Raw genomic sequence first — 24,619 nt, forward strand, 5'->3', positions numbered from 1 at the left:
AACTATAGTGTTTTAATAATCTTTATATAGATTTCTAGTGGTTGTAGCTATTACATTTTATACATGACTTATTACAGTCTTCTGCTATTATCATGTTACTAGCTCTAATTAAACCTTACCTTTCTTTATATCTCTTTACACCTATCCCTTTATAACATAATCATCTTAAATATTTTCTCTACATCTATTTAAAACTACATCAGATGTTTGCTTTTTAGCCATCATACTTATTTTTTAGAACTCAAAAAGAGAAAAGTATTTTATCTATTTTAAAAAAGTGTTTCTTCCTGATAATTTCATTTCTGTTCATAGAATTTTCTTTAGTCATTTTTTTAGGATAGATCTATGACAACATATTTTCTTAGCTTTCCTTAATTTTTTATGTCGAGTTACCTTTAATTCTTGAAGGCTATTTTTGCTGGATATAGGATTCTGTATTAACAGCTTTTCTTTCAGCATTTGACAAATGTGCCACTTTATTCTTGCCCTCCATGGTTTCTGGTGAGAAATCTACTTGTTGAATTATTTTTCTTTTTTAAGGAAAGATTTTTTTCCCTTCCTTGTTTCTTTCACTATTTTATCTTTTTTAGTTTTCACAAGTGTTCAAAAGTATGATGTTTAAAAGTTTTAAAAAGTGTGATACATTTGGTGGATTTCTTTGTTTTTTATCCTATTTTTGGTTTGTGCAGGTTTAGTTTCCTCCTTCTCCTTTCCTCTTAAGACTCCATTGACACAAGCATTAGCTCCTTTGTTGTAGTCCCACAGGTCCCTAGGGATTTGTTATGATTTTTTTCAGTCTTTTAGTTGCTCAAATTGAGTAATTTCTAGTGTTCTATTTGCCAATTCAGTGATTATTTCCCTCAGTTTGCTTCATTCTATTGTTAAGCCCATCCATTGAATTTTTATTTTGGTTATTGTATTTTTCACTTATTTTTTTCTTTATATATTCTGTTTTTTTGTTTCTTTTTTGCTAAGACTTCATTTTTTCCTAAGACTTTCCGTGTTTCCATTTGTTTTAAACATGTTCATAATTGCTCATTGGAGCAATAACTCTAATATTTTTGTCATCTCATTGTTGGAGTCTTGATTATTTTCTATTAAGTTTGAGATTTTAATGTGATGAGTGATTTTAAATTGAAACCTGGGCATCTGAACATTTTAGAGATGAGACAGCTGCATTTCAGAGGCTGAAGGATCGCTTCAGGCCATGGAAACCATAACTTGTAAAGTGAAGAGTTGAGTTCAGTTTTGATTTCAAAGCCATGGTTTTCTACTGTATCAAGCTACATCCCAGAAAGGAGTATAATTCTAGGAGTATAATTCTTAGCACATTCATTCAATGTGGTAATGTTTTGTACCTGTATGATAAATTCACAAAAACAAAAATTATACATTTTAACAGAATGTCAGTTTTATAAAATTAAGTTATGAAATAGTAAATCTATGCTTTTTGGACATGGAAAGATGTTTACAAAGTTTTTTAGTAGGAATAATAATATATGATTTTCAGCCCAAGCCAGTTTTACTCAGTGGATAGAGCCTTGGCCTGTGGACTGAAGGGTCCCGGGTTCAATTCCAGGCATGGGCACATGCCCAGGTTGTGGGCTCTGTCCCCAGTAGTGGGTGTGCAGGAGGCTGCCAGTTGATGATTCTCTCTCATCATTGATGTTTCTTTCTCTCCCTTCCTCTCTGAAATATATATAATATTCATTAGTAAGAGTAATATAATATTGAAAAACTCTATGTGTTTTGTATGCCTGGGGAGAGACTAGAGCAGTGGTTCTCAACCTTCTGGCCCTTTAAAAACAGTTCCTCATGTTGTGACCCAACCATAAAATTATTTTCGTTGCTACTTCATAACTGTAATGTTGCTACTGTTATGAATCATAATGTAAATATCTGATATGCAGGATGGTCTTAGGCGACCCCTGTGAAAGGGTCATTCGACTGCCAAAGGAGTCGCGACCCACAGGTTGAGAACTGCTGGACTAGAGGGATGATCACTAACCTTTTAAAGTACTTAGCTCTAGGCAATTTTTACTTTTACTTTGAACTCTTTTCTTTTTAAAAATCATCTTGCATTATTTCCCCCAACTAGATAAAATAATTTTTTTAAATCTACCATGTATGACCATTTTGTTTGCAATATTTTGTTATATTCATTTGTCTTTATTACCCTTTTTAAAGTGGATTTCAGATTGAGAAGAATTGGTTAAATCTGCTTGGTTAGAGTTTTAATGGGCACAGGAGTTATTATTCCATATGCAGTTGGTTAAATATTTTTTAGACTATGAATTAAATAAATTCAAGGGCTTCAGTAACATGTTATGAAATAGCAAAATACAAAGATTTATTTGACTATTAATCATCATGTTTTAATATAGAATGTTATACTTGATTTTACAGCTACTATTATGTTAGAGTTGATTATAAGAGTATATTACAGGCATGTTGATTACATCAAAAATTTTTACAGATGTTCATTATTCTATAATGTACAACTGTAATTTATAATGCGTGTGTATAATTTTAAAATGACTGTTTCCCAAATGAAATGATTGAAATAAATTTGTCAAAGTTTATAATGTCAAAGGCAACCATGATGAAGTAATATTTTGAAAAAATTATGAAGATAATGTATTTTCCTTCACTCTCTCCTTTGTTTTTATCTGTTGTAGGTGATTCTGGCCTTCTGGTATCGCACATTTGTGGGAATAATGAATGTATTTGGGATAGAAACTAAGACCTGCTGGAATGTCACAAGAGTCCAACCTCTAAGTGAAGTTCAAAGCTGTGAAGGCATGTTTATTTTTCCTAAAATGCTGCTATGTTGTCACTAATGTTTGCATAAACATCTTATACTGTTAGGACTTATTTTAAGAATTATTGTAAACTAGTGATTGATTTTCTTAAAAGACTATAACTGATTCCTCTTTAAAGTAATTTTCTGAGAAGGCTATGTACTTTCTAATATGAGTATTTAGAATTAGAATATTAATATACCTCAGTGCAAGGCAGTCCTGACATTAAGTCATTCCTTCCATTTCAGAATAAGATACAAAAAAGTTTTAGGGTAGCTTGAATACCTAAATGTGGGGATGTAGATTAAACAGTGACATATATACCTATGATAGTTAATATGAAAATTTAGTTATGGAAACATAAAATCAGATATACAATAGCAGATTGATTTAGAAATATTTCCCACTCTTCATATGCACCTTCTATGTTGGTATCTTAGTTCAAGAACTGCTTTTGGAACAGGTGACAGTTTTCGGGGATCTGTAATGGTTGCTGCTATTTAAGACGTGTGCGGTTTCTCACTTTACAGTCTACTGTGATGCTGTCCTTTGAACTGATATTCGAAGTCACATGTATCTACTTGCATAGCATTTACATAGCTGTTTTTCCCTTCATTTCTGCATATTCTCCACAACATGACTGCTTAGTATATTTTATAAATATGTTTTAATAGATTTGTTTGCAATAACATTTCAACTCTCAGAATATTTTTATTGATTTCAGAGGGAGAGAGAAGTAGAAACATCAGTGATGGGAGAGAATCATTGATCGGCTGCCTCCTGCCCACCCCACATCGGGGATAGAGCCTGCAACCTGGGCATGTGCTCTGACGACAAATCAAACCATGACCTCCTGGTTCAAAGGTCGCCGCTCAACAACTGATTCATGCTGGCTGGACTATTTAAATTTTCTATGTTCTGTTTTCTCAATCATTAAAAATTATTTTCATAACAACTAATCTCATAGATTTGTTCTGAGGATTATGACGTGAAGATTGTAAAGCACCTAGTCCACTGTGTGTTAACATATTTTATACATATCTATCTATCTAGTCTTATGCATGGGATTCATTATATGTTAATGCTTAAGGTTCTGGCTGCATACATAATGATGGATCAAATAACTAGGTTATCTCATATAGTCTAAAGCTGTTCCTTGAGGTCAGGGCCCATATCTTACTCATCCTAGAACCAAGCAAAAGATAATAACGCAATGGATTTTCTCTTGTAATTCATTAAGTGACTCTACAGACAGTTCCAGATACTGAACAGTAGCAGTATTTATTTCCTAAATAGAATGAAGCACCAACTAATTATTACAGTATAGTAATAATAATTAATTGGGGGAAAGTATAAATGTAGCCACAATAAAGTATAAAATCTGAATGTAACTGATCTCATGTAAGGGGAAAGTTCTAATGAACTATTAAATAGAGAAGCAATCTGTAAAGCAAATGCTTTCAGCAAATTCATGAGTTCTTGATTACAAAGCACTGCAGTCATTATGTCCAGTTATTTTATAGTCATTTATTTATTAAATAATCTATGTCTTTTTAAAGGAGTGGGAGACCCTGCTTGCTTTTATGTTGGTGTGATTTTTATTTTAAATGGAGTAATGATGTCGATGTTCTTCATATATGGTGCGTGTCTGAGGTAAGACTACTGTATTGTAAGATCTTGTAGTGGGCTTATAAGGCCTGACTGACATTTGTTGATTATAGGAAAAGGTTAATTAATGAGATCGGTATATTAATAGGAATATTTGTAGATTTTTTTCAGCTTATTAATATAGTGGAATAATGTACAACAGTGAGAAAGAATGAGAGCTGTGGCTACACATACCAACATGGACAAATATAATATTGAATGCAGGAAGGCAGGCACAAAAGTGAAATCCTGCATACTTCCATTTGTATGAAACTTAAAAGTAGATGAAAGTAAATAATAGTGTGACATGTACATAGAAGTGGCTATATTGATCATCGTGGAAGTCAGGATAGTGGCTGTCTCAAGGGATGACGAGTGGGGACTCGGATGCAATCGGTTCTCTGTCTCAATGACGTGGTAGCAGGGATGTTCACTGTATAATTACCCCATAAATTTCATGTACTTCCCTATATGTATGCCATATAGGAAAAACAGACTTAAGCCATCACAGTTTTTTGAGAGGGGGAAAGGATTACTTAAGATTATGGTGTCGGGCTTAAAGATATTTTATTTTAGGAAGTAGTTTGTATGTCTTGTGCTTCATTAAACATGGAAAATGTTACACAAGACTAAGACTTTTTAAAATATATACTTTTTATTGCTGAGCAATCGAAGAGTTATCTTCTCTAAATCAGTTACATAGTTCTGGAATGTCAAAGGAAGCTTCTGTCTTTAGGAAGGCCATGTAGATACAGCAGATGTTGACTAGAGACGTTCACTGAGACTGGAGGTATTGAATGGCATATGAGAAACACGAGAAGTAGGAATTTGTGGGGATAGTTTGTATTTCTTACTGTGGCCACCCTCCCCCACCGGCACCAACGTGGAAAGCAGCTGCTCCATTGCTGTTGTTTTGGTGGCTGAGACTAACATGTTAACATGCATGTCTAACTTCATCACCTCTACACGTAATGCCTCCTCTGTCCTCAGATCAGGGAATTTTGTAACACTTTGCTTCAAAACAGCCCCTGGCATCTTATCTTTATTACCACAGTTTGGTGCTCCTATTGCCCCTCCACAGGATTTATTTTTGTGTGTGTGTTTTACTCTATTGTTTATGTTGTCAAATCTTAGTTTTACTCACATGTTCCTAGTTTCTATATACAGTATTGTTCTCAGACATTCCTTCTCTCAATTTCTTACTTTTCAAAATGCACCCTTTGAATTTCCTTTAGTGAAAACTTGCTAATGGCAATCACTTCCCGTCTGCTTTCCCCTGATGTTTGTTAAAAAAACGATTTCTTCCTTTTTCAATCATTCAGCCAATACTTACTGTCTTCCAAGTGTGGAGCTGTGGATATAAGTGATGAAACAAAAGGCAACTTGAAGAAATGGTTCTCGACCTTTGATGGTTAGGCTACCCTCGATCTGATTTTTGTATTCTACATTGTTGTTTTCATTGGGACTCAAGAATATTTGCAGGAATTTAGACAGTTTCAAGATACTGCTAAATGAAACTGTTAGACCCTTGTTTTCATCCCTTAGTCAAAAGACAAAAATCTGCCTCCATTCTGAATATTCAAAGAATGCAATCGAGACTCTGAAGTGTGGCCTGTTTGTTAAATATTATCTTATGTCCACATCTTATAAATTTTATTTAGAAAGCAAATATAAAATTCAGATGATTTTATATGTACTCTTTATATGTTTGTACATTCAACATTAAAGCATTAACAACATGTACTTTTAAAATGTTTACTATTTTATATTTTATATGGCTTAGTACTATGACATTTTAAATATAATTTTAAATTCTAAGATAATCTTGTGTAAAACTTACTATATTTTGCATGAATTATGATTGTATACTTTTCTTACAGTGGGACTCACTTTGGAGGTCTAATTACAGTATTATGCTACTTTTTCAACCATGGAGAGGTTTGTTTTCTAGAAAATAATTTTTAAGAAATAGAAGGGATTGTATAGGAACAAAGAATTATATCCATCAAAACAATATATAATTGCATATTACTTAGAACTTCCCAGGACTTTAAAGAGCCTTGTGTTGTAAATTGATATTTAATCCTGTTGACCCACATTTTTACATCATTAGAATTTGTGACATGAAAAGTCTTGCCTGGTTTTTAGTGTATGCACTCATACACATATATTTCGCAAAAAAAGGAAATACTGTACTTGTTGAATTTAGGCACTTTGTATCCCATTTATTCCTGACAAACCTTTTTGGGAAGATGGCTGTTATCCTCACAGAAGATTTGAAATAGAAATTTACAGAGGTTAAGATCTGTACCCAAGATTACACATTCACTACATGAGGAAGCTGGGTTTCCCATTCATATCTGTCTGGCTCTAAAGCCTCATTTCTTCTATTGCATGATGCTCTCTTTTCAGTAACACAAAATGCTGAATCAGAATAGAGCGCAACCAGTTCAGTCCAACAGTGCATGCCACCTTAAAAGAGTTTGTAGGAAGTTATTTAGAACTAGAGGCCCAGTGCACGAAATTCATGCACTGGTAGGCTCCCTAGGCCTGGCTGGCGATCAGGGCCTTTCTGTGGGGCGATCAACCCCTCCCCCCCACCCTGCTGGCACCTGCCTTGGCTGGCCTGGGGGCAGCTCCTGCATTGAGTGTCTGCCCCCTGGTGGTCGGTGTCCCTGCTGGCCTGCCTTGGCTGGCCTGGGGGCAGCTCCTGCATTGAGTGTCTGCCCCCTGGTGGTCGGTGTGCATCATAGTGACTTGTTGTTCCACTGTTTGGTCAATTTGCATATTAGGCTTTTCTTATATAGGATAGGATACATTCATTCAACAAAATATAGTGTGTGTAATGTGCCAGACTCTCTGTTAGGTGCTGAGGATGTGGCAGTGAAAAGTGAGAGAATCTGATGTCTAGTTTTTGGAAGCAAAATATGAAATATGTTATGGCACAGCCTATACATGGTATGACCTTTATTCATCACCATTGAGAAAGGTAGATGATTAATTAAAGAAAATCTTTTAGACAAGGGAATAATAAAGTTATAGATAAATGTATTAAATATAGTAACATAAAGCAAACAAATGCCTTGTTATTCACCAAGTATGTTTGTGTAAAGAGATGATCACATGGTGTTTGTGAGTTCCCTAGTTAACATCTGTTCAGGCATTTTCCTGGGTGTGTATACGTCTCCTTGGGATGCCAGGGTTGTCACTGCAGCACTGGGTGTGGGTCTGTTTTTCCATCCAAGACTCTACCACTCCTGTACCTACTACCCTGTTTATCCTTTGCATTTCCTACACAGGGCCTTACAGAGCTTTCCCGTTTATGCACTTGCTAGTGAATGGCCCTCTACCTCATGGCAGTGTCGTTCAGAGAGCTCCAAAGACTGAGAAACTATACCAGGCGTTTTCAGAAGGGAATGAGCGTGGTATTAAAGCACTAAAACCAGCCCAGCCATGATTTTTTAAAAAATATTTTTTTTATTGATATCAGAGAGGAAGGGAGAAGAAGAAGAGAGAGAAAGAAATATCAATGATGAGAGAGAATTGTTGATTGGCTGCCTCCTGCACACTCCCTGTTAGGGATCGAGCCCACAACCCAGGCATGTGCCCTGACCTGGAATTGAACCGTGACCTGGTTCATAAGTTGGTGCTCAACCACTGAGCCATGCCAGCCAGGCCCCAGCCATGATTTTGAGATTAATAATGTTTATTGCAATGGAATGAAAGTGAATAAGCATTTTACTGATTTCAGGCTACTCGTGTGATGTGGACTCCACCTCTCCGGGAAAGTTTTTCATATCCATTTCTTGTGCTTCAGATGTGCATTTTAACTTTGATCCTCAGGTAATTTTTATTTATGAAACAAATATAAGTATATTATAAGGTATGTTTCTTAAAATATGCATCAACCTATTAAGTTATTCAAAAAGAAAAAAGAAAAAAAAGTTATTCAAATGTAGGTGCTGTTTTTTTAAGTCACTTTTAAAATAAATTGAATAGCCAGTTAAAATAATCTAAAATGCTAAGTTTTAGATAACTACATGATGTTTTAATAAATCAGAATGTAAGTTTTTATGTGTATTTGCTAAAGATTTCAAGGCTTTAAGGAAACTATTATTTTCTCCCCCCTCCAAGCTTATGTAATTTGACTCATAATTTTCTCACCTGTGGTTTGAAGGAACATGAATGTATATTCTGAGAAGGGAGTGTCCCATGTAAGGTTGAACTTGGGAAATGCTAGGTTAGATACACAAGGAGCATATATATTTAGATACTTGTGAAAATTTCTTAACCCCTGATGTTTCTAGCAGTTCCATCAGTTTCATCTCAGGTGCTTTTCTTGGACACATTTATTTTTGCTGGAATTAATTTTATAAGCATTTCAGACCTTAAGAGGTCTGAGAAACAGCAACAACAGAAACATAAACAGTAGAATCCCATTAATAACTTTATCCTAGAAATAGGTTTCCCAGTGAGCCCTCTCACTGAATGGTATTTACAGATAAAACAAGGTCTGATATTTCCTTTTAAAGCTCTGATTCAGATTGTTTTATGCTAAACATTTTTATAATCCCAAGTAGCACTGAAGTTCTTTTTAATGAGCTTTTAAAAGTTAACTACATCTTGTCTTCTAGCAAAGAGGAGGGAGTCATCAGATGTGGCCACTTTGCCGTTAGTTGATGTGCTTAGTGATGGGCTACTTTTAGGGGCAAACTCATCGGTGTCAGTTCTCTCCTCAGGCTCTCGCACAGCAGCGGGAGGTATTATATTGCGCTTTGCCTCTCCAATGTTGCTTTCATGCTTCCCTGGCAGTTTGCACAGTTTATACTTTTTACGCAGGTAAGATGAATGCAGATGTACTTGGTTGGTTCTATACAAGTGTTACAATGCGATTATATTTGTGCCCTAATAGATTTTCAAAAAAATGGAGTAATTATGAAGTTCAGATATATGTGTGCTTTTGAAAAATAACAAATCATAGAGTCTACAGTCTGTTAGTGTACTGCTTAGTTAGGCAGATACTCACGGTCAACATGCAAAAGTATTTTTCCGATTATTTGAATTCATGCTTTTCTTGTTGGCATGGGAAGTGAGCTCTATAAACAAATCTACCTGTAGACTTTCCTTGCCTTCGGAATTACTTTGGGTGCCAAGCTACACAACATGGTAAGGGCCAATCCTATTCCTCATGGTGGGGCTTCTGCCACTACTCCAGCTTAAACATCAGCCGTTCCGTCTGAAGGACAGAGTCTCACTGGACGCCATTTCTCAACTTTCATCATAATATTTCCGGAGTGAATTGAGACCATATCCTATTTCCCCAAACAACTCAATACTTAATGCCAAGAAGCTGATCTGAGTTTTAAAAAAAATTACACACACACACACATATATACGTACATACACACATACACATACATACTAGAAGGCCCGTGCACAAAAATTTGTGCACTGGCAGGGAAGGGAGGGTCCCTCAGCCCAACCTGTGCCCTCTCACAGATCACGCTGCCGCTCGCCCTGTGCCCTGCCCACCCCACCCAAGAAACCGCAGGCCTGGATCCTGCGCTGGGGCAAGCGGCCGCTCAGATCTGCTGCCGCCCACCCCGCCCAAGACACGGCACATTTCTGAAGAGGTTTTTGTACTTGCAGTCACTATGTGTGTGTGTGTGTGTGTGTGTATATTATTGATTTCAGACAGGAAGGGAGAAAGAAATAGAAACATGATGAGAGAGAATCATTGGCTGCCTTCTGCAAGCCCCCCAACTGGGAATCGAGCCCACAACCTGGGCATGTGCCCTGACCTGGAGTCAAACCGTGACCTCCTGGTTCATAGGTCTGTGCTCAACCACTGAGCTATGCCAGTCAGGCTGAGTTAATTTTTTTATTATATCATAGAGGAGGGAATAGTAGATGTGACCATGAAATGTGTAAGGTCTAGGTCTGGATTTATTCTTTGTGCCCGGTGTGCAAGTCTCCCAGCACTGTTTGTTAAAAAGGCTATCATTTCTCCATTGAGTTACCTTTGCTCCTCTGTCAAAGCTCAGTTGCCTATAATTGTGAGCATCTCTTCCTGAGCTTGCTCTTTTATTCCTCTGGCCAGTTGTCTATTCTTTCTCTGATCCCGTGTGTCTCAGTTACTGCAGCCTTGTAGTAAGTCTTAAAGTCAGTCTCCAACTGTTTTCAAGAGTTTTTTCTCTGCCTTTGGCTTTGAGCAGTTTTTACTATGATATGCCTAAGTGTGGTCAGGTTTATTTATTCTAATTTATCTCTTGTTGGGGTTTGTAATAGTTTATAAATCAGTGCTTGATTTTTTTCTATAAATTTTGGGACCTTCCCAGGTAAAATCTCTTTTAATATAGCTTTTACTTAATTCCCTTATCCCTTTCTGAGATGTAAAGTAAAATATATTAGATTTTTACAACATATACTCTACATCACTCATGTTCTTGCATATATTATTCACCCCTTTGTCATTTTATGCTTTTTTCTAGATGTTTTCTTCTGACCTGTTTTTCAGTTTGTCACTTGTTTAACCTGCTTGTAAACCTGTCTTTGACTTCTTAATTTTGATTATTGTGGTATCTAGTTGTACATTTTCAATTTGTTTGTTTCTTAAATGACTTTCATGTACTCTCCTGGAATTTTCAATCCTATCTGTTATTTCCTTGCACATGTCAAACATAAAGTCATTGCCTGATGATGTCAGACATGTTTTTGAGTGATTTGTGAGCTAAGAGTGGTTTTTATATTTTTAAAGTGTTGTTCAAAAATAAAATAGAACCCTAGCCAGTTTTCTCAGTGGTTAGAGCATCAGCCCATGCACCAAAGGGTCTCGGGTACTTCGGTTTCAGGCTCGAACCCTGGCCCTGGTCAGAGCACATGCAGGAGGCAACCAGTCGATGTGTCTCTCTCACATCGATGTTTCTCCCGCTCTCAGTCCCCCTCCCTTCCACTCTCTCTAAAAATCAATGGAAAAAATACCTGCGGGTGAGGATTAACAACAACAACAAAAATCGAGAAAGAATACAGCAGGTCCTTAACCATTGTTTCATTTAATATTGTATTGTTATAACATTGATGAGATTCCATGAGAACTTATATCAATTAGCCTGTGGTAAAATAGTTTTCATGTATATCTTTTAGCTTAAAGTTGCTGAAGCCTATTGACCATGTTAAGTGGTAGCTTACTGTATAAAATAGAAACTATATATGGCCCACACAGTACAACATTTACTATTTGGCTTTTTATATAAAAAGTTTGCTGACCCCTGAAGTAGATTAAGGATCTGTTTCCATTGTGTTTGTAATAATGCCTTATCTCTTCCTGTATCTAGTTAGTTTTGATGTGGTGTTGGACATTGTACGTGAACAGCGATATAGTTCATTTGAGACTAGGTTGATACTAACATCTTCCAGAGAAGATTAGATTTGCTGCCAGCAGGCAAATAAAGACACTGACAATCTTGAGTTACCCTCATGTGATGAGAGAACGATAGAGGTCAAAGGCTTTCGTCTTTCTGAGCATGGCTCGATTTCTGGCTCTTTAGTATAGTTCTTTGAAGCCCCATGCCAAAGCCTGCGGACTTAGCAAGGATCTCATTCTTGGTGTGTTTTCACTTCTGAGTCTGGAAATCTCCCACCTGCATGTCAGCTGGCAGGCATCTGCTACTGTTGGAACTGGCAGATGCCTCTGGGAGAAAAGTGCCCCAAATTGTCATGCTCAGCACTGCAGCTTTCCATCTTTTCTTTGGTCTTAGCTTCTTTCATTTTTTTTTTTTTTTTTTTTGGTCTTGTTAGTAATTTGTGGCTTCCATTCAGGGATTTTCCCTAGCTATTCTAGTTCCCAATGAGAAGGTTAGTTGAAATTACTTCATTATCATTATTAGAATATTGGAAATATGATTCCACTGTTACTTGTACTTTGCTTATGAATAGTGAAGTATTTGTTTTCTGCATTTTTTTCACTTTTGCTTTTTTTTATATCTTTATTTCAGATAGCCTCATTATTTCCTATGTATGTTGTGGGGTACATTGAGCCAAACAAATTTAAGAAGATCATTTATATGAACATGGTAACATTTTTTTGTACTTATAAGTCAAATATTAAAATAAGATCTCAGGGATGCCTTCTTTCAAGTTTGATTTAATACATCAAAATGGAAATGTACATTACAGATACCATATTACAACATACTTTCAACTACAGAGTTGCTGTGTTTAATCTCTGAAACTTTTATTTTTATGTTTTAGTTATTATTAGTCACTATTTTTGAAACTGTCTTTTCCTTGAGACCTGAAATTTCTAGCACTGTGCATGAATATGACACTCTGTAAATTTGATGTTTTTGCATTTTTGGTTTTATCTTAGTTTCTAAACACATCTCCTTTAATAACATAAATATTTTCTAGCTAAGAACATAAAATAAAGCTTCCTTATTAATAGAAATCCTCAGGTACTGCAACAAAAATAAGATAAAAATTAATACAACTAAGTTTTATTTATTATATTACTCCATTATTGAATCAATAGAAATAATAGTTTTTTTTGCAGTTTTCTTTGTACCAAGTAGCAGAGAAAAAAAATTAAATTTTTCTATATAGAATTCATAGTGTTGAAACCACTTAGAATCAGTGTGTTGAAATTCTATTATCATTCAGCCAAGACCTATTTATTAATCTTATGTATGCATAAAATGTTTGTATTGGAATGGCTATATGCCTGTAGACAAAGTCTGCATTGTGCTATAGATCCAATAATGATGAGACATTTTTCCTTCACTTTTCAGATTTCAGTTCTCCTTTGTTTCGTGTTGATGTTTGGAAATTCATTGTATTTATCTTCTTATTATTCTTCATCTTTGTTAATGACATGGGTAAGTATTTGTTAAGCTCATGAAGTTTTTTGTTGTTTTTTTTTTTAAACCTGTGAAATAGGAGTTTTAATGCACCTCATATAGGTTTAGGAGAACATTGAGAGCCCTTTCCTGATTATTACTCACATGAAAAAAATTTTCCCAAATAGCATCTATTCTCTAGCTAGCTCATCCTTGGAAAAGAACATGGTACAAAATTTACCATTATAGGGCAAATACCCAAGTAAATATTTTTAAAAAAACAACTAGCAGGTAAGACTGACTTTTTAAATTTTATTTTAAATAAGTATTTATTGATTTCAGAGAAGAAGGAAGAGAGAGAGAGAGAAACATCAATAATGAGAGAGAATCATTGATCAGATGCCTCCTGCCTGCCCCTCACTGGGGATCGAGCCCACAACCCAGGCATGTGCCCTAACCGGGAGCTGAACCATGACCTCCTGGTTCATAGGTCGACACTCAACCACTGAGCAACACAGGTCGGGCAAGACTTACTTTGAAAACATACCATTAATTTATGATCAAGATTAGTTCTTTCCTTCTCAGTCACTTCAGTAGACTCAGTGCGTATTGCAGTGACACTGCCATTGCTCAGAATACTTTTGGGACTCCTCTGAATTGCCTTCACAGGCTGTGGCACATTCTTTTGAATATCCTCAATGGTGGCAAAACTTCGTCTTTCAAGGGTGGATTTGATTTTTGGAAACAACCAAAGTCTTGTGAATAAGGTGGGTGATTGGGCTGGGTGATATGTAGATCTTGATCAAAATATGGTGTGACATTAAAGTAATAAGACCTATTTTCTTGCACCCATACCTAAATTATCTTTGGGAGGTAGTTTAGAAAATGGAGTTCCAAACTGTTTTGAGCAATGATAACATAATTAGAATAGGTAAGTAGTCTCCTCATGTGACTGACTTTCACTGAATGACACCCATTTGGATATGAATTTGGAACGGTGGTTCAGTAAATCGGCTTTATTACTTTATAGTCACACTTCTGATATTCCTAAGCCAGAACCTATAATATTCTCCACTGGAATGTTCGTGGCATGTTTTCTTTCCACAGTTACCAAAAATGATACCAGCCACGGTAATACCAAAATAGGGCACTTTTCCACATATGGTGTATTGATGGAACCATTTGGGATTGCCCTTACGTTTTAAGTTTTTGCTTCCCGCACCTTTTTTCTCTCCACAATAAGTAATCCATTCTCTTTCTCCCAAAAAATGCAGGCTTTTCATTTTCAAAAATTTGTCAAGCTTTTTCAGCATGACAAAAGATTTGTAGTAATGTGGCCATCCACCTCTTTTTAAGAAAACTATTTTATTTTGAAATACAGAAAACTGCATGAAACAAGTGTTTCATGTACTGACAGCACTAACTAGTACTGAAAGTACTTATTAATGAACTGTTATTTGGCAAATAAACTGCCATCAAGTCAAAAATCAGATTTTTTCCAACCATCCTGTTCCAATAATGATTTGACTATGGTAATCATTCCTAGACTTCCTTTATATTTTCATTTCATTTACATCTCTATTTTTAATCTATAGGTTTCCTATATATCTGCCTGTTTTCTTTCCTAGGAAATGTAAGAGCCTAGGTCATTGAACATGTAGAGGATTCTATGGTCTAGATTTTACTTTTTGAATCCTCATGGCTTAGCTTTACATCCTCCTCTGTCTTCTGTATTTATAATGTGTTAATAATTGAATCCAAAGCTTGGATAGGTTAAAGTTTTATCCCTTTAGCATAGCATTGTTCTTTTATCAGGAGGCACATAATAGCCAGAGCCTCCCTTTTTATGATAGTAGTCATCAACACATTGTACCAGATCCATTAACCCAGTAGAAATTGCACATTGGTGATAGTCCAGTCCCTCATTTGCAGTTAATATAGGAAAAGTAAAGTACATGTCTAAATATGTAAAGTTGGGAAGAGATAGAAAAATATTAGAAGAAAAAATACTGCCAAAATTTTTCTAATTTGATGAAAATTATTAACTCAGAGATAAAGGATCTCAGTAAATCCCAAATCCAAGAAAACTGTAGTAAGGCATATATAATGAAATTGCTCAAAATCTGTGATAAAGACACAATACTAATAATAGCCAAAGAAATAAGACGTGTTAACTATAGAAGAACAAAGGGTAAGGATGTCAGCAGATTTTTCACAAGAAAAAAAATACAAACAATAAGACAGTTAAGCAACATATTTATACAATATTTACAGAAAAAAAATACTGTCAATGTACAGTTCTATACCTAGCAATATATGGCTCAAAAATGAGGGCAAATTAGACTCCATGACCAGATTTGCAGTAAAAGAAATTTTAAAGGAGGTCCTTCAGCTGGTAGGAATATAATATTAAGTGTCAGTATGGCACTGCACAGGTGAAGCTAGCGGTGCTGCTACAACACAGATACCATAGGCTGGGTGGCTTATTTCTCATAGTTCCAGAGCCTGGCGAGTCCGAGACCAAGATGCAGCTGATATGATTCTTGGTGAGGGCTCTCTTCTTCATGTGTAATCAGATGCCTTCACTCTATCCTCACATGAGGGCAGAGAAATCATCTCCTTCATGTCTCTCCTTAGAAGGGTACTAATTCTATCCATTAGAGATCTAATTATCTCCCACTGGTTTCATTCCAGTACGTCACATTGGAGATTCAGGTATTGGCACATGCATTTGGTGGGGGACATAAGCATTTCATTGATAGAACCGAGAGTCTGATTTTTGAGGACCTGGCTTTACACATGAGTCTCAATTTCTTACCTTTCATAACTCCAAGCCCTCCTCTGCTGCCCTCCTTTTTAATACTAGCATGTAGTAGCCTCTCTCTACAGTCCTCCCTAAAGACTGCCATACATTCTCACCTAATTAATGTTTCATTTTTAAAATCGCCTTCTTTTGTCTGGTATCTGGAAAGTTCCTTTTCTTTCTTAAAAGTCAAGTTAGGTTTTAAAAATTTTTTCAAAAAATTTTATTTGGGAGTTTGGAGAGGAAGGATTTTTATCTTAAACCACTAATTTTTCTGGATAGCTTACATATCCACTTGCATGGACACACCATCCACACACCATCTACCTCATCTGAGGAGTTGCCCTACACAAAACATCCCAAGTAATGCAGTGAGGAATTAACTTGATTCCAGAGGCAACTTTTTAGCACACACAGCACTTATCCCTCACCCCAAGGAAAATTTGTCATTTTCAAATTTTGAAAAATCAGCAATTAAGAAGGAAAATGGCTGGTATAGGCAAGATAGAAGATGGGGTGGCTGTGTAATTTTTGAAACATATAATTCATCTAAAATATGATTGTTAATTTTATTTGTTTCATTTTTTTATTACACGTACTTTAGGTGATAATTCTAAAGAGAAATAACATTCAAAGATTGGGTGTATCTGAACTCAACTTTTGGGTAAGATTCAACATTTTAAACATAATTTCTTTAGACTTTTTATTTCTATAAACTGAACATGATAATGTACTTAAAAAGGAATGATTTAGAGTTAATCAGTCTTATAAATAGCTACTTGCTTAAGGTGGGAAATAGTCCTTAGCAACATCTACAAATCATTTTTAAGAAACTTGTTCATTTATTTCAGTACTATTTATTTCTCCATAATCTCCCAGCCTCCTCTTATTTCAACTTAGACACTGCTTAATCTTTGACTTCCTCCCAAGTATACAAATGGTGGGCCATGTTACCTCTATGTACGTGTATTTTCTTTCCAAGTAAAATAAGTATATTATTAGAGAGGCACTGCAATTACTAATTACCATAATATCAGCAGCTGACATTCATGCTTTTTCTTTGATTGACTTCTATTAAAAATTAGAACCTGCCATATTGAAGGACTATGTGATTATATATTGTATATCAGTAGGGTAAAACTAGAGAAGTTACGGTAAGATAAGGAAGTTCATTTCAGAAAGCAAAAGAACAAAGTGGAATGTATTGCCAGTTTCTCTTTACTTGAGGAATTCTCCATCCCTTGTGGTGAACATGTAGGAATATTTGTAACCTTAAGTTATTGGTGACATGACTCTTTCAATATATATATATTTTTTACTTCAGAAAGAAATGGTAATTTTAAAACCAAAAAATCAACAGAAAAGTCAAAGTTTTCTTTTAATAACTGTACTCAAAGAAGTTGAAAATTTCAATGATAAACTATTGAAAAATGACAACATAGGACAGTGTCTGTGAACATTTAGAGAATTCTGTCAAAGCATTTGCAGAGGCAAATTTATTGTTTTAAATATTTTCAGTTTTAGACTGGACAGAATAAAAGTGAACTTATGCTTTCATTTTACTAATTTGAAAGAAACAAAATTCTAAGAAAAGTTGAGATATAATGAATGTTCAGCATATATTTGTATTTTGAAACTTGTATAATTTATATCATTAGTCTCTTGCATAAGGGAGAAACAGATCATGGTAGTCATCTAAACCCATGCAAAAGATGTCCTGGCTTTTAAAAAGCCAGTCAAAAAGGAAAAGCAAAGATATTTTGTGAACTGACACTTTTTCTTACATAAAACCTATTTTTTTCTCAAGTAATTCTTTCCTGGTAGTGGAATAAAGATTATATTGCATATCTTACTCTGTCATAACTGGAAAATTTGAAAACAATGAAGGTCTTCTTTTTATATGGAGTGAGTAAAAAATAAAAAATTGTCACTTATGATTGATCAAAATCTATTTTTAATATTATTTCCTGTCCTGTGGCCACTTGAAAGAAAGAAAACACCTGTCTATAATTATGTACCCTCATTCTGATCAAATTGGGTTCATCCCAGGAATGCAAATATGTTTCTGGAAAATCCATAAATATAAATTATCACACAGATTAAAGGAGAAAAGTGACTATATCCCATAAGATGCAGAACATGAATTTAATACAATTGAACACCCATTTATGGTAAAAAACTCTTAGCATAGTAGAAATAGCAGGGAGTTTTCTTAACTTAATAAAATTCTTTAGCAATCATTGGTTGTACAGGTGAGGTACTTAGAGTGATTAAATTTTTTTCTATGCCATTTATTGATATGACAGAGTATTTTAACTAGATAATTTTTAGTACCTGACTTCTATCTATTTTATTTATTCTTTAGCTAATTCAGTGTTTCGGTTGGTTTTGTGGAACAATCATTTTGAAATTCCTGACATCTAAAATCTTAGGCGTTTCAGATCATGTAAGTACTTTCCAGTTAAAACATAAAACGTTTTGTAAACATGTATACCTGGGTGAAAACTTTGGAACCACCTATTTTTTTACCCCTTCATTTTATATAGATTAAGTGCCTTCTTCAAGGGCCCCAAGCTAATGATTGGTAGAGTAAATACTGAGAAAAATGTGTACCAATGAGTGCTGACTTAGCCTTCTAGGAAAAAATTAATATGTTTAGTAGTTAATTTGTTTATTTCAGTTGAATTATTTGTTTAATCATTTATTGCAGATGTTAGCACATGAGCAGTCTGTACTCAGCTTTGAAACATAGAACTCTTAAAATACCAATATTTTTATTCATAATTATGGATTAAATGTAAGAGATGATTTGATGTATTAAAATATTTTTCTTAAAAGTTCTATATCTTTTTATCTTCTGGAAAATACATGGACCACTTACCCCTCATGAGTGGCATTTCTGCTTGTTTTAAGGCTAATTCCTTAATAATGGCCCTTTTAAAAACATAAGTCCTTACTTAAAAATTAGTTTAAGAAATAGGAAACAGTGCATAAATTTACTTTTGATTTTTAGCACTTACTGTTGGGATATGAGCATACATGCATGAATCCTGCAAATATCTACTCTGAAGTTCACCTTATCTAGTACTATCCAATTAAGACCCTATCTAATGTTGGAATCACTTCAACTTTAACAAGGGGTGTGGTATTTACTCTCTAAAAGGTCAAGTGCTGTCATTATCCAATAGAATTGAACTTGCATACACGTGCATGTTAAATACAACTTCAGAATGTAAAGATTTATTTGCTATTTATTGCTAGCTTTTCTCAGTGGTTTGTTAGGGTTATTTGCTGCTGCTGTTCTCTGTGTATCTGACACATTTTCTTTTTTTTCTTTCCCCTTTTGTTCTTAACTTTTTATTCTCTGGGGAGTGTATTATTTTATGATAAACTTTCTTGAGTTCTCCTAGGTTATTTACTTACCTGTTACGTTATCTGTGGTTTTCTTTCCTGCCTCGCTCCACGTTGTCACCCGACTCTTTACAAATCTTACACACACATGCACACACACACACACATATGCACACACACACATGCACACACGCACACATGCACACACACATGCACACACACACACACATCCTGGGTACGTGACTTCCTCTGTGACAGCAGTGAGAAAGAGTTGAAACTAAAGTGTTTTGGTTAAATTATTAGTCACCAGGCTCCTAGTACTATCCAATTAAGACCCTATCTAATGTTGGAATCACTTCAACTTTAACAAGGGGTGTGGTATTTACTCTCTAAAAGGTCAAGTGCTGTCATTATCCAATAGAATTGAACTTGCATACACGTGCATGTTAAATACAACTTCAGAATGTAAAGATTTATTTGCTATTTATTGCTAGCTTTTCTCAGTGGTTTGTTAGGGTTATTTGCTGCTGCTGTTCTCTGTGTATCTGACACATTTTCTTTTTTTTCTTTCCCCTTTTGTTCTTAACTTTTTATTCTCTGGGGAGTGTATATTTTATGATAAACTTTCTTGAGTTCTCCTAGGTTATTTACTTACCTGTTACGTTATCTGTGGTTTTCTTTCCTGCCTCGCTCCACGTTGTCACCCGACTCTTTACAAATCTTACACACACATGCACACACACACACACATATGCACACACACACATGCACACACGCACACATGCACACACACATACACACACACACACACATCCTGGGTACGTGACTTCCTCTGTGACAGCAGTGAGAAAGAGTTGAAACTAAAGTGTTTTGGTTAAATTATTAGTCACCAGGCTTGCTCTGAATTAGAACAATAAAGGAAACTCTCACTTATTCTTGATCCTGGTAGATGATGGGAACCATGAAGAACCACAGGTCATCATATAAGGTTGACATAAAATAATTTCTGTCTCTGTAAAACACTCTGAATTAAGGTTTTCCATACCAACTATTTCCCTGGTTAATCTGGCCGTCTGAGAATGCAGTGGAAAAAGAATTGTCTCCCCGACAGCAGGTAATAAAACAATCCGGAGAACATAGGAGTCCCGCTGGGGTTTGTTTGGCGGTGCTTATTTTAGAGGCCTTGGGGGTCAAGGAACTAAGTCAAAGTGGTATGCGCAGTTGTAACCCTTCTGAAGGACAGCTGTCATGTTTAATGGCTTGATTGTACGTCCGAGAAATTCAAGAAGCACCAAAAGTTGTAATCGGTGCATGAGGCTTTATGAAAATGACAGCGCATAGAAAATTGGTTCATGATTTACAATGTGTGGTAAAAGGGCTTAACATGAAACTGTTTTTTCTTGATAAATGATGTGATTATAAAATCTCATGATTAACTGCATGGTGGTTTCTGCCCAGCAAATATTGATTTTAACTCACTCTTTACATTATCATCTCCGCTTATTTTTTCTGACCTCTTTCAACTTTTCATTTCTCTTGACATTTTTTTTCATAGTTCAGCGTATAGCATGTATTGTATTACTCACTGTATTTTTTTTTCCTTTGAGAGGGATGCCAGGTACCGGATTTATGTGCTCTGTAGCTTTTATTACCATGATATCAAATGACTGCAATATTGGCATAATTTTAATTTGCTTTACTCTATTTTCTTCCAGATTCGCCTGAGTGACCTAATAGCGGCGAGGATCTTGAGGTTTACAGATTTTGATACTTTAATTTACACCTGTGCTCCTGAATTTGGCTTTATGGAAAAAGCGGTTTGTTGGTTTTTTTGTTTGTTTTGTTTTGTTTTTTCCTTCTCTACTGGTATAATTTTTTGCTCTGAAGTTTTCTTTTGAATCTGAAACTCAAAATTTTTGTTCAGAAACATCCAACTTTTACCCTATCACTTTTCACAGTAACTTTTGCTAATCAGATGGCCTTCCTCACCTGTTTCCTCATGTGTAAAAGCACTAAACAAGGGCTCCTATATTACGAAGTTATTGGTGGTGGTTGAATGAGATAATCCAGGAGGGTGCTTAACTTATCATGTGATCCACAGTGAATGACTATTACGACAGTTCAATCACTTGTAATAATCTAGGTCAGTTGGAGGTATGGGACTACCCAGAAAAAGTAAATCCAAATTCTTATTTAGGTTTTTTAAAAATTCAGTTTTATTTCATTTAATACCCCAAATCATACAAAAATTTTAAACAAGACGTTGCCAGCAAAGGGACACTACTAATCTTACTTTAAAATTTAATAAATGACTATTTTGAATAAATTGTTTTATTTCAGACTCCAGTGAGATACATAAGGACATTATTGCTTCCACTTGTTATGGTGATTACTTATTTCATCTTAAAAAAGGTATTTAAATTTTTTAACACTTTGGGTTAAAGAGAAGAACTTATAATAGATTGATAATATCTCAGAATTCTGTCTTATTTTTAGGATGAGCTCTTCCCCTCCCAAAACCGTTTTTTATTGAAATCTTTTTTTTAATCTAGTATTATGTGGGTTTTGTTTTTTAGAAAGCCACATTATAAAAGGTCTTTTCATGTAATGTATCAATCACCCGCCATGTAGCCAGAAGATGTTAACATCGTAGGCACAAAGACAGGCCCGTGCCGTAGAACTTACAGCCTGTGGGAATTGGGGGACCTTAAACCTAAAACCACACAAATGACCAAAGAATTATAGTTGTTACAGATGCTATGAAAGTGAAGTATAGGACGGGTTTTTTTTAATTTTTTAAAAATATATTTTATTGATTTTTTACAGAGAGGAGGGGAGAGTTAGAAACATCCATCAGCTGCCTCCTGCACACCTCCTACGAGGGATGTGCCTGCAACCGAAGTACATGCCCTTGACCGGAATCGAACCTAGGACCTTTCAGTCCATAGGCCGACGCTCTATCCACTGAGCCAAACCGGTTAGGACAACAGTTTTCATCTTTCAAATATAAAGTTCATTCCAAGAAATTTTGATCCATTTGGAGACATGCACAGGAGAAATTTGTATAGCTGTTAAATCATTCTGTATATGTTCATTGTTTTCATAGCAAAAGAACATATTATCGCTATAGAAGAAATAATGTTGAAACTGGCAGATTTTTTTGGTCTTGGAGTGGTTGATCTGGAAGCTTGGTTAAAGACAGTGGGTCCTTAGTTTTAGCAATTTTGAACTAGTTTTATATGGTTTACAAGTTGTCTTGCTTAAGTCAGTATATATTTATTTTATGCTTTGGGCAGATAACAATAACATGATTTCTCTACCCCCATCCCCTACCAAGGGTGGTCTGTTGAAACTAGTTTTTGGTGTTTAGAATCAAATTGCTTATCTTCTCTCTGTAGTTCCAGTTCCCATGTTTCTCATTCCTTTGTTTTCACATAGAATGTGAATAATTTATGAGTGAGAAAGGCACCTCCTCCACATCTCTGTAGTTTCACCCCTGATCCAGGTCCTTAATGACTTGGACAACTAGTCAACCCCAATGACTTGGACAACTAGTCAACCCCCAGTGACTTGGACAACTCTTAATAACATGGACAACTGGTCAACTCCAATGACTTGGACAGTTGCTCAACCCCAGTGGCTTGGACAACTGGTCAGCTCCCAATGGCTTGGACAATTGGTCAACCCCCAATGACTTGGACAACTGGTCAACCCCAATAACTGGGACAACTGGTAAAAACTGAATGATTTGGACAATAAAAACACTTCTTTTTCCCGTGGCCGGATGGCTCAGTTGGTTGGAGTGTCATCCTGTGCACTGAAAGGTTGCGGGGAGGGTGTTCAGTTCCAAGTCAGGGCACATACCCAGGTTGCAGGTTAGATCGCTAGTTGTGTTGTGTATGGGAGGCAGCCAGTCGATGTTTCTTTCTCACATAGATGTTTCTCCCTCTTCCTCCTTTATTCTCACTTTCTAAAAAAGTCAGTAAAAGCATAGTCTCAGGTGAGAGTGAAAAAACCAACTTTCTATTGGGTGTGTTTATGTTAATGAATGGGAACATTTTAAATGTCAAATAATTTCTTAGAAAACTTTCTTTGATTCTATTCACAGACTTTCCGTGATGTTTTATGTGTCTTGTGTACAAACACTTATCAAAGGTAATGATATCACAGTTGTTTCTAAATCATATTATATTTATTAAATGACTTGCTGTTTTCAGTTTTTCAAATGAATGTACATTAAACTTCAGCATTATGATTAAGAAAATCCATATTAGAAGGCCTCTACATCCTGTAAAGCTTTGCTATAAAACTAAAACACCTAGTTTTTTTAATGAAACATAAAAATAGGCAGCCATATACTCTTGTGTGAGTCTGATATGAACTCTCTGAGGACAGAGCCAGTATCAGTGCTGTTCATTCTGTGTTCACTGCACAGAGCCTAGAACACAGTAAGACTGCCCTAAACGTTTAGTCAATTTCTAGCTGTAAATATTTAGTAAATTTATTAGACAACTTTCTGGAAATAAGAATATTTATAGACGTTACCCAGTAACTTTTCTTCTAGGAATTTATGCTAAGGAAATACTCAGAGATGCTCACAGTTTTATGTACAAGGGTGTTCATGGTGTTTATAATTGTGAAAAATGAAAACAGTTCTGAAGTCCAGCAATGCGTAAAGTTTTGCATTCACTCTATATGGTTGAATAGACAATCTTATTAATTTATCCCTTCAGAGGCATATTCTCCAGCAGTTAGTAAAACCTACTTTATAAGCCTAGGTGGCATTGTGTAATGTCATCACAAGATGGCAGCTGCAACATTGTCACAAGATGGCCACCACATTTGAGGGTGACCAGGCCAGCAGGGAAGGGCAGTTAGGGGCGATTAGGCTGGCAGAGGAGGGCAGTTGGGGGCAACCAGGCTGGCAGGGGAGCAGCTAGGCATCAATCAGGCCAGCAGGGGAGCGGTTAGGGGGCGATGAGGCTGGCAGGCAGAAGTGGTTAGGGGCAGTCAGGTAGGCAGGCAGGCGAGTGGTTAGGAGCCAGCAGTCCTGGATTGTGAGAGGGATGTCCGATTGTGTGAGGAACACCTCACCCCCCTCCCCTGCACAAATTTCATGCACTGGGCCTCTAGTTCATGTATAATTAGGAGTCCATAAATAATGATTTCCATCCTTTATCACC

General features: G+C 35.8%; 1 protein-coding gene across 1 annotated transcript in view; it reads left to right on the forward strand.

Annotated features, from left to right (window-relative positions):
• DPY19L2 (dpy-19 like 2 (C. elegans)) overlaps nt 1–24,619 on the forward strand; it is a 42,025-nt gene that overhangs the window by 5,953 nt on the left and 11,453 nt on the right. The window contains exons 3-14 of the mRNA XM_015559689.1: nt 2,679–2,778; nt 4,361–4,454; nt 6,329–6,386; nt 8,200–8,291; nt 9,188–9,287; nt 12,443–12,520; nt 13,235–13,321; nt 16,690–16,749; nt 18,451–18,531; nt 21,152–21,253; nt 21,777–21,848; nt 23,545–23,591. Coding sequence (XP_015415175.1) covers nt 2,679–2,778; nt 4,361–4,454; nt 6,329–6,386; nt 8,200–8,291; nt 9,188–9,287; nt 12,443–12,520; nt 13,235–13,321; nt 16,690–16,749; nt 18,451–18,531; nt 21,152–21,253; nt 21,777–21,848; nt 23,545–23,591 — 971 coding nt within the window. The remainder of the gene's footprint in view (nt 1–2,678; nt 2,779–4,360; nt 4,455–6,328; nt 6,387–8,199; nt 8,292–9,187; nt 9,288–12,442; nt 12,521–13,234; nt 13,322–16,689; nt 16,750–18,450; nt 18,532–21,151; nt 21,254–21,776; nt 21,849–23,544; nt 23,592–24,619) is intronic.

Source organism: Myotis davidii, unplaced genomic scaffold (genome assembly GCF_000327345.1).
Source record: "Myotis davidii unplaced genomic scaffold, ASM32734v1 scaffold573, whole genome shotgun sequence".
NCBI lineage: Eukaryota > Metazoa > Chordata > Mammalia > Chiroptera > Vespertilionidae > Myotis > Myotis davidii.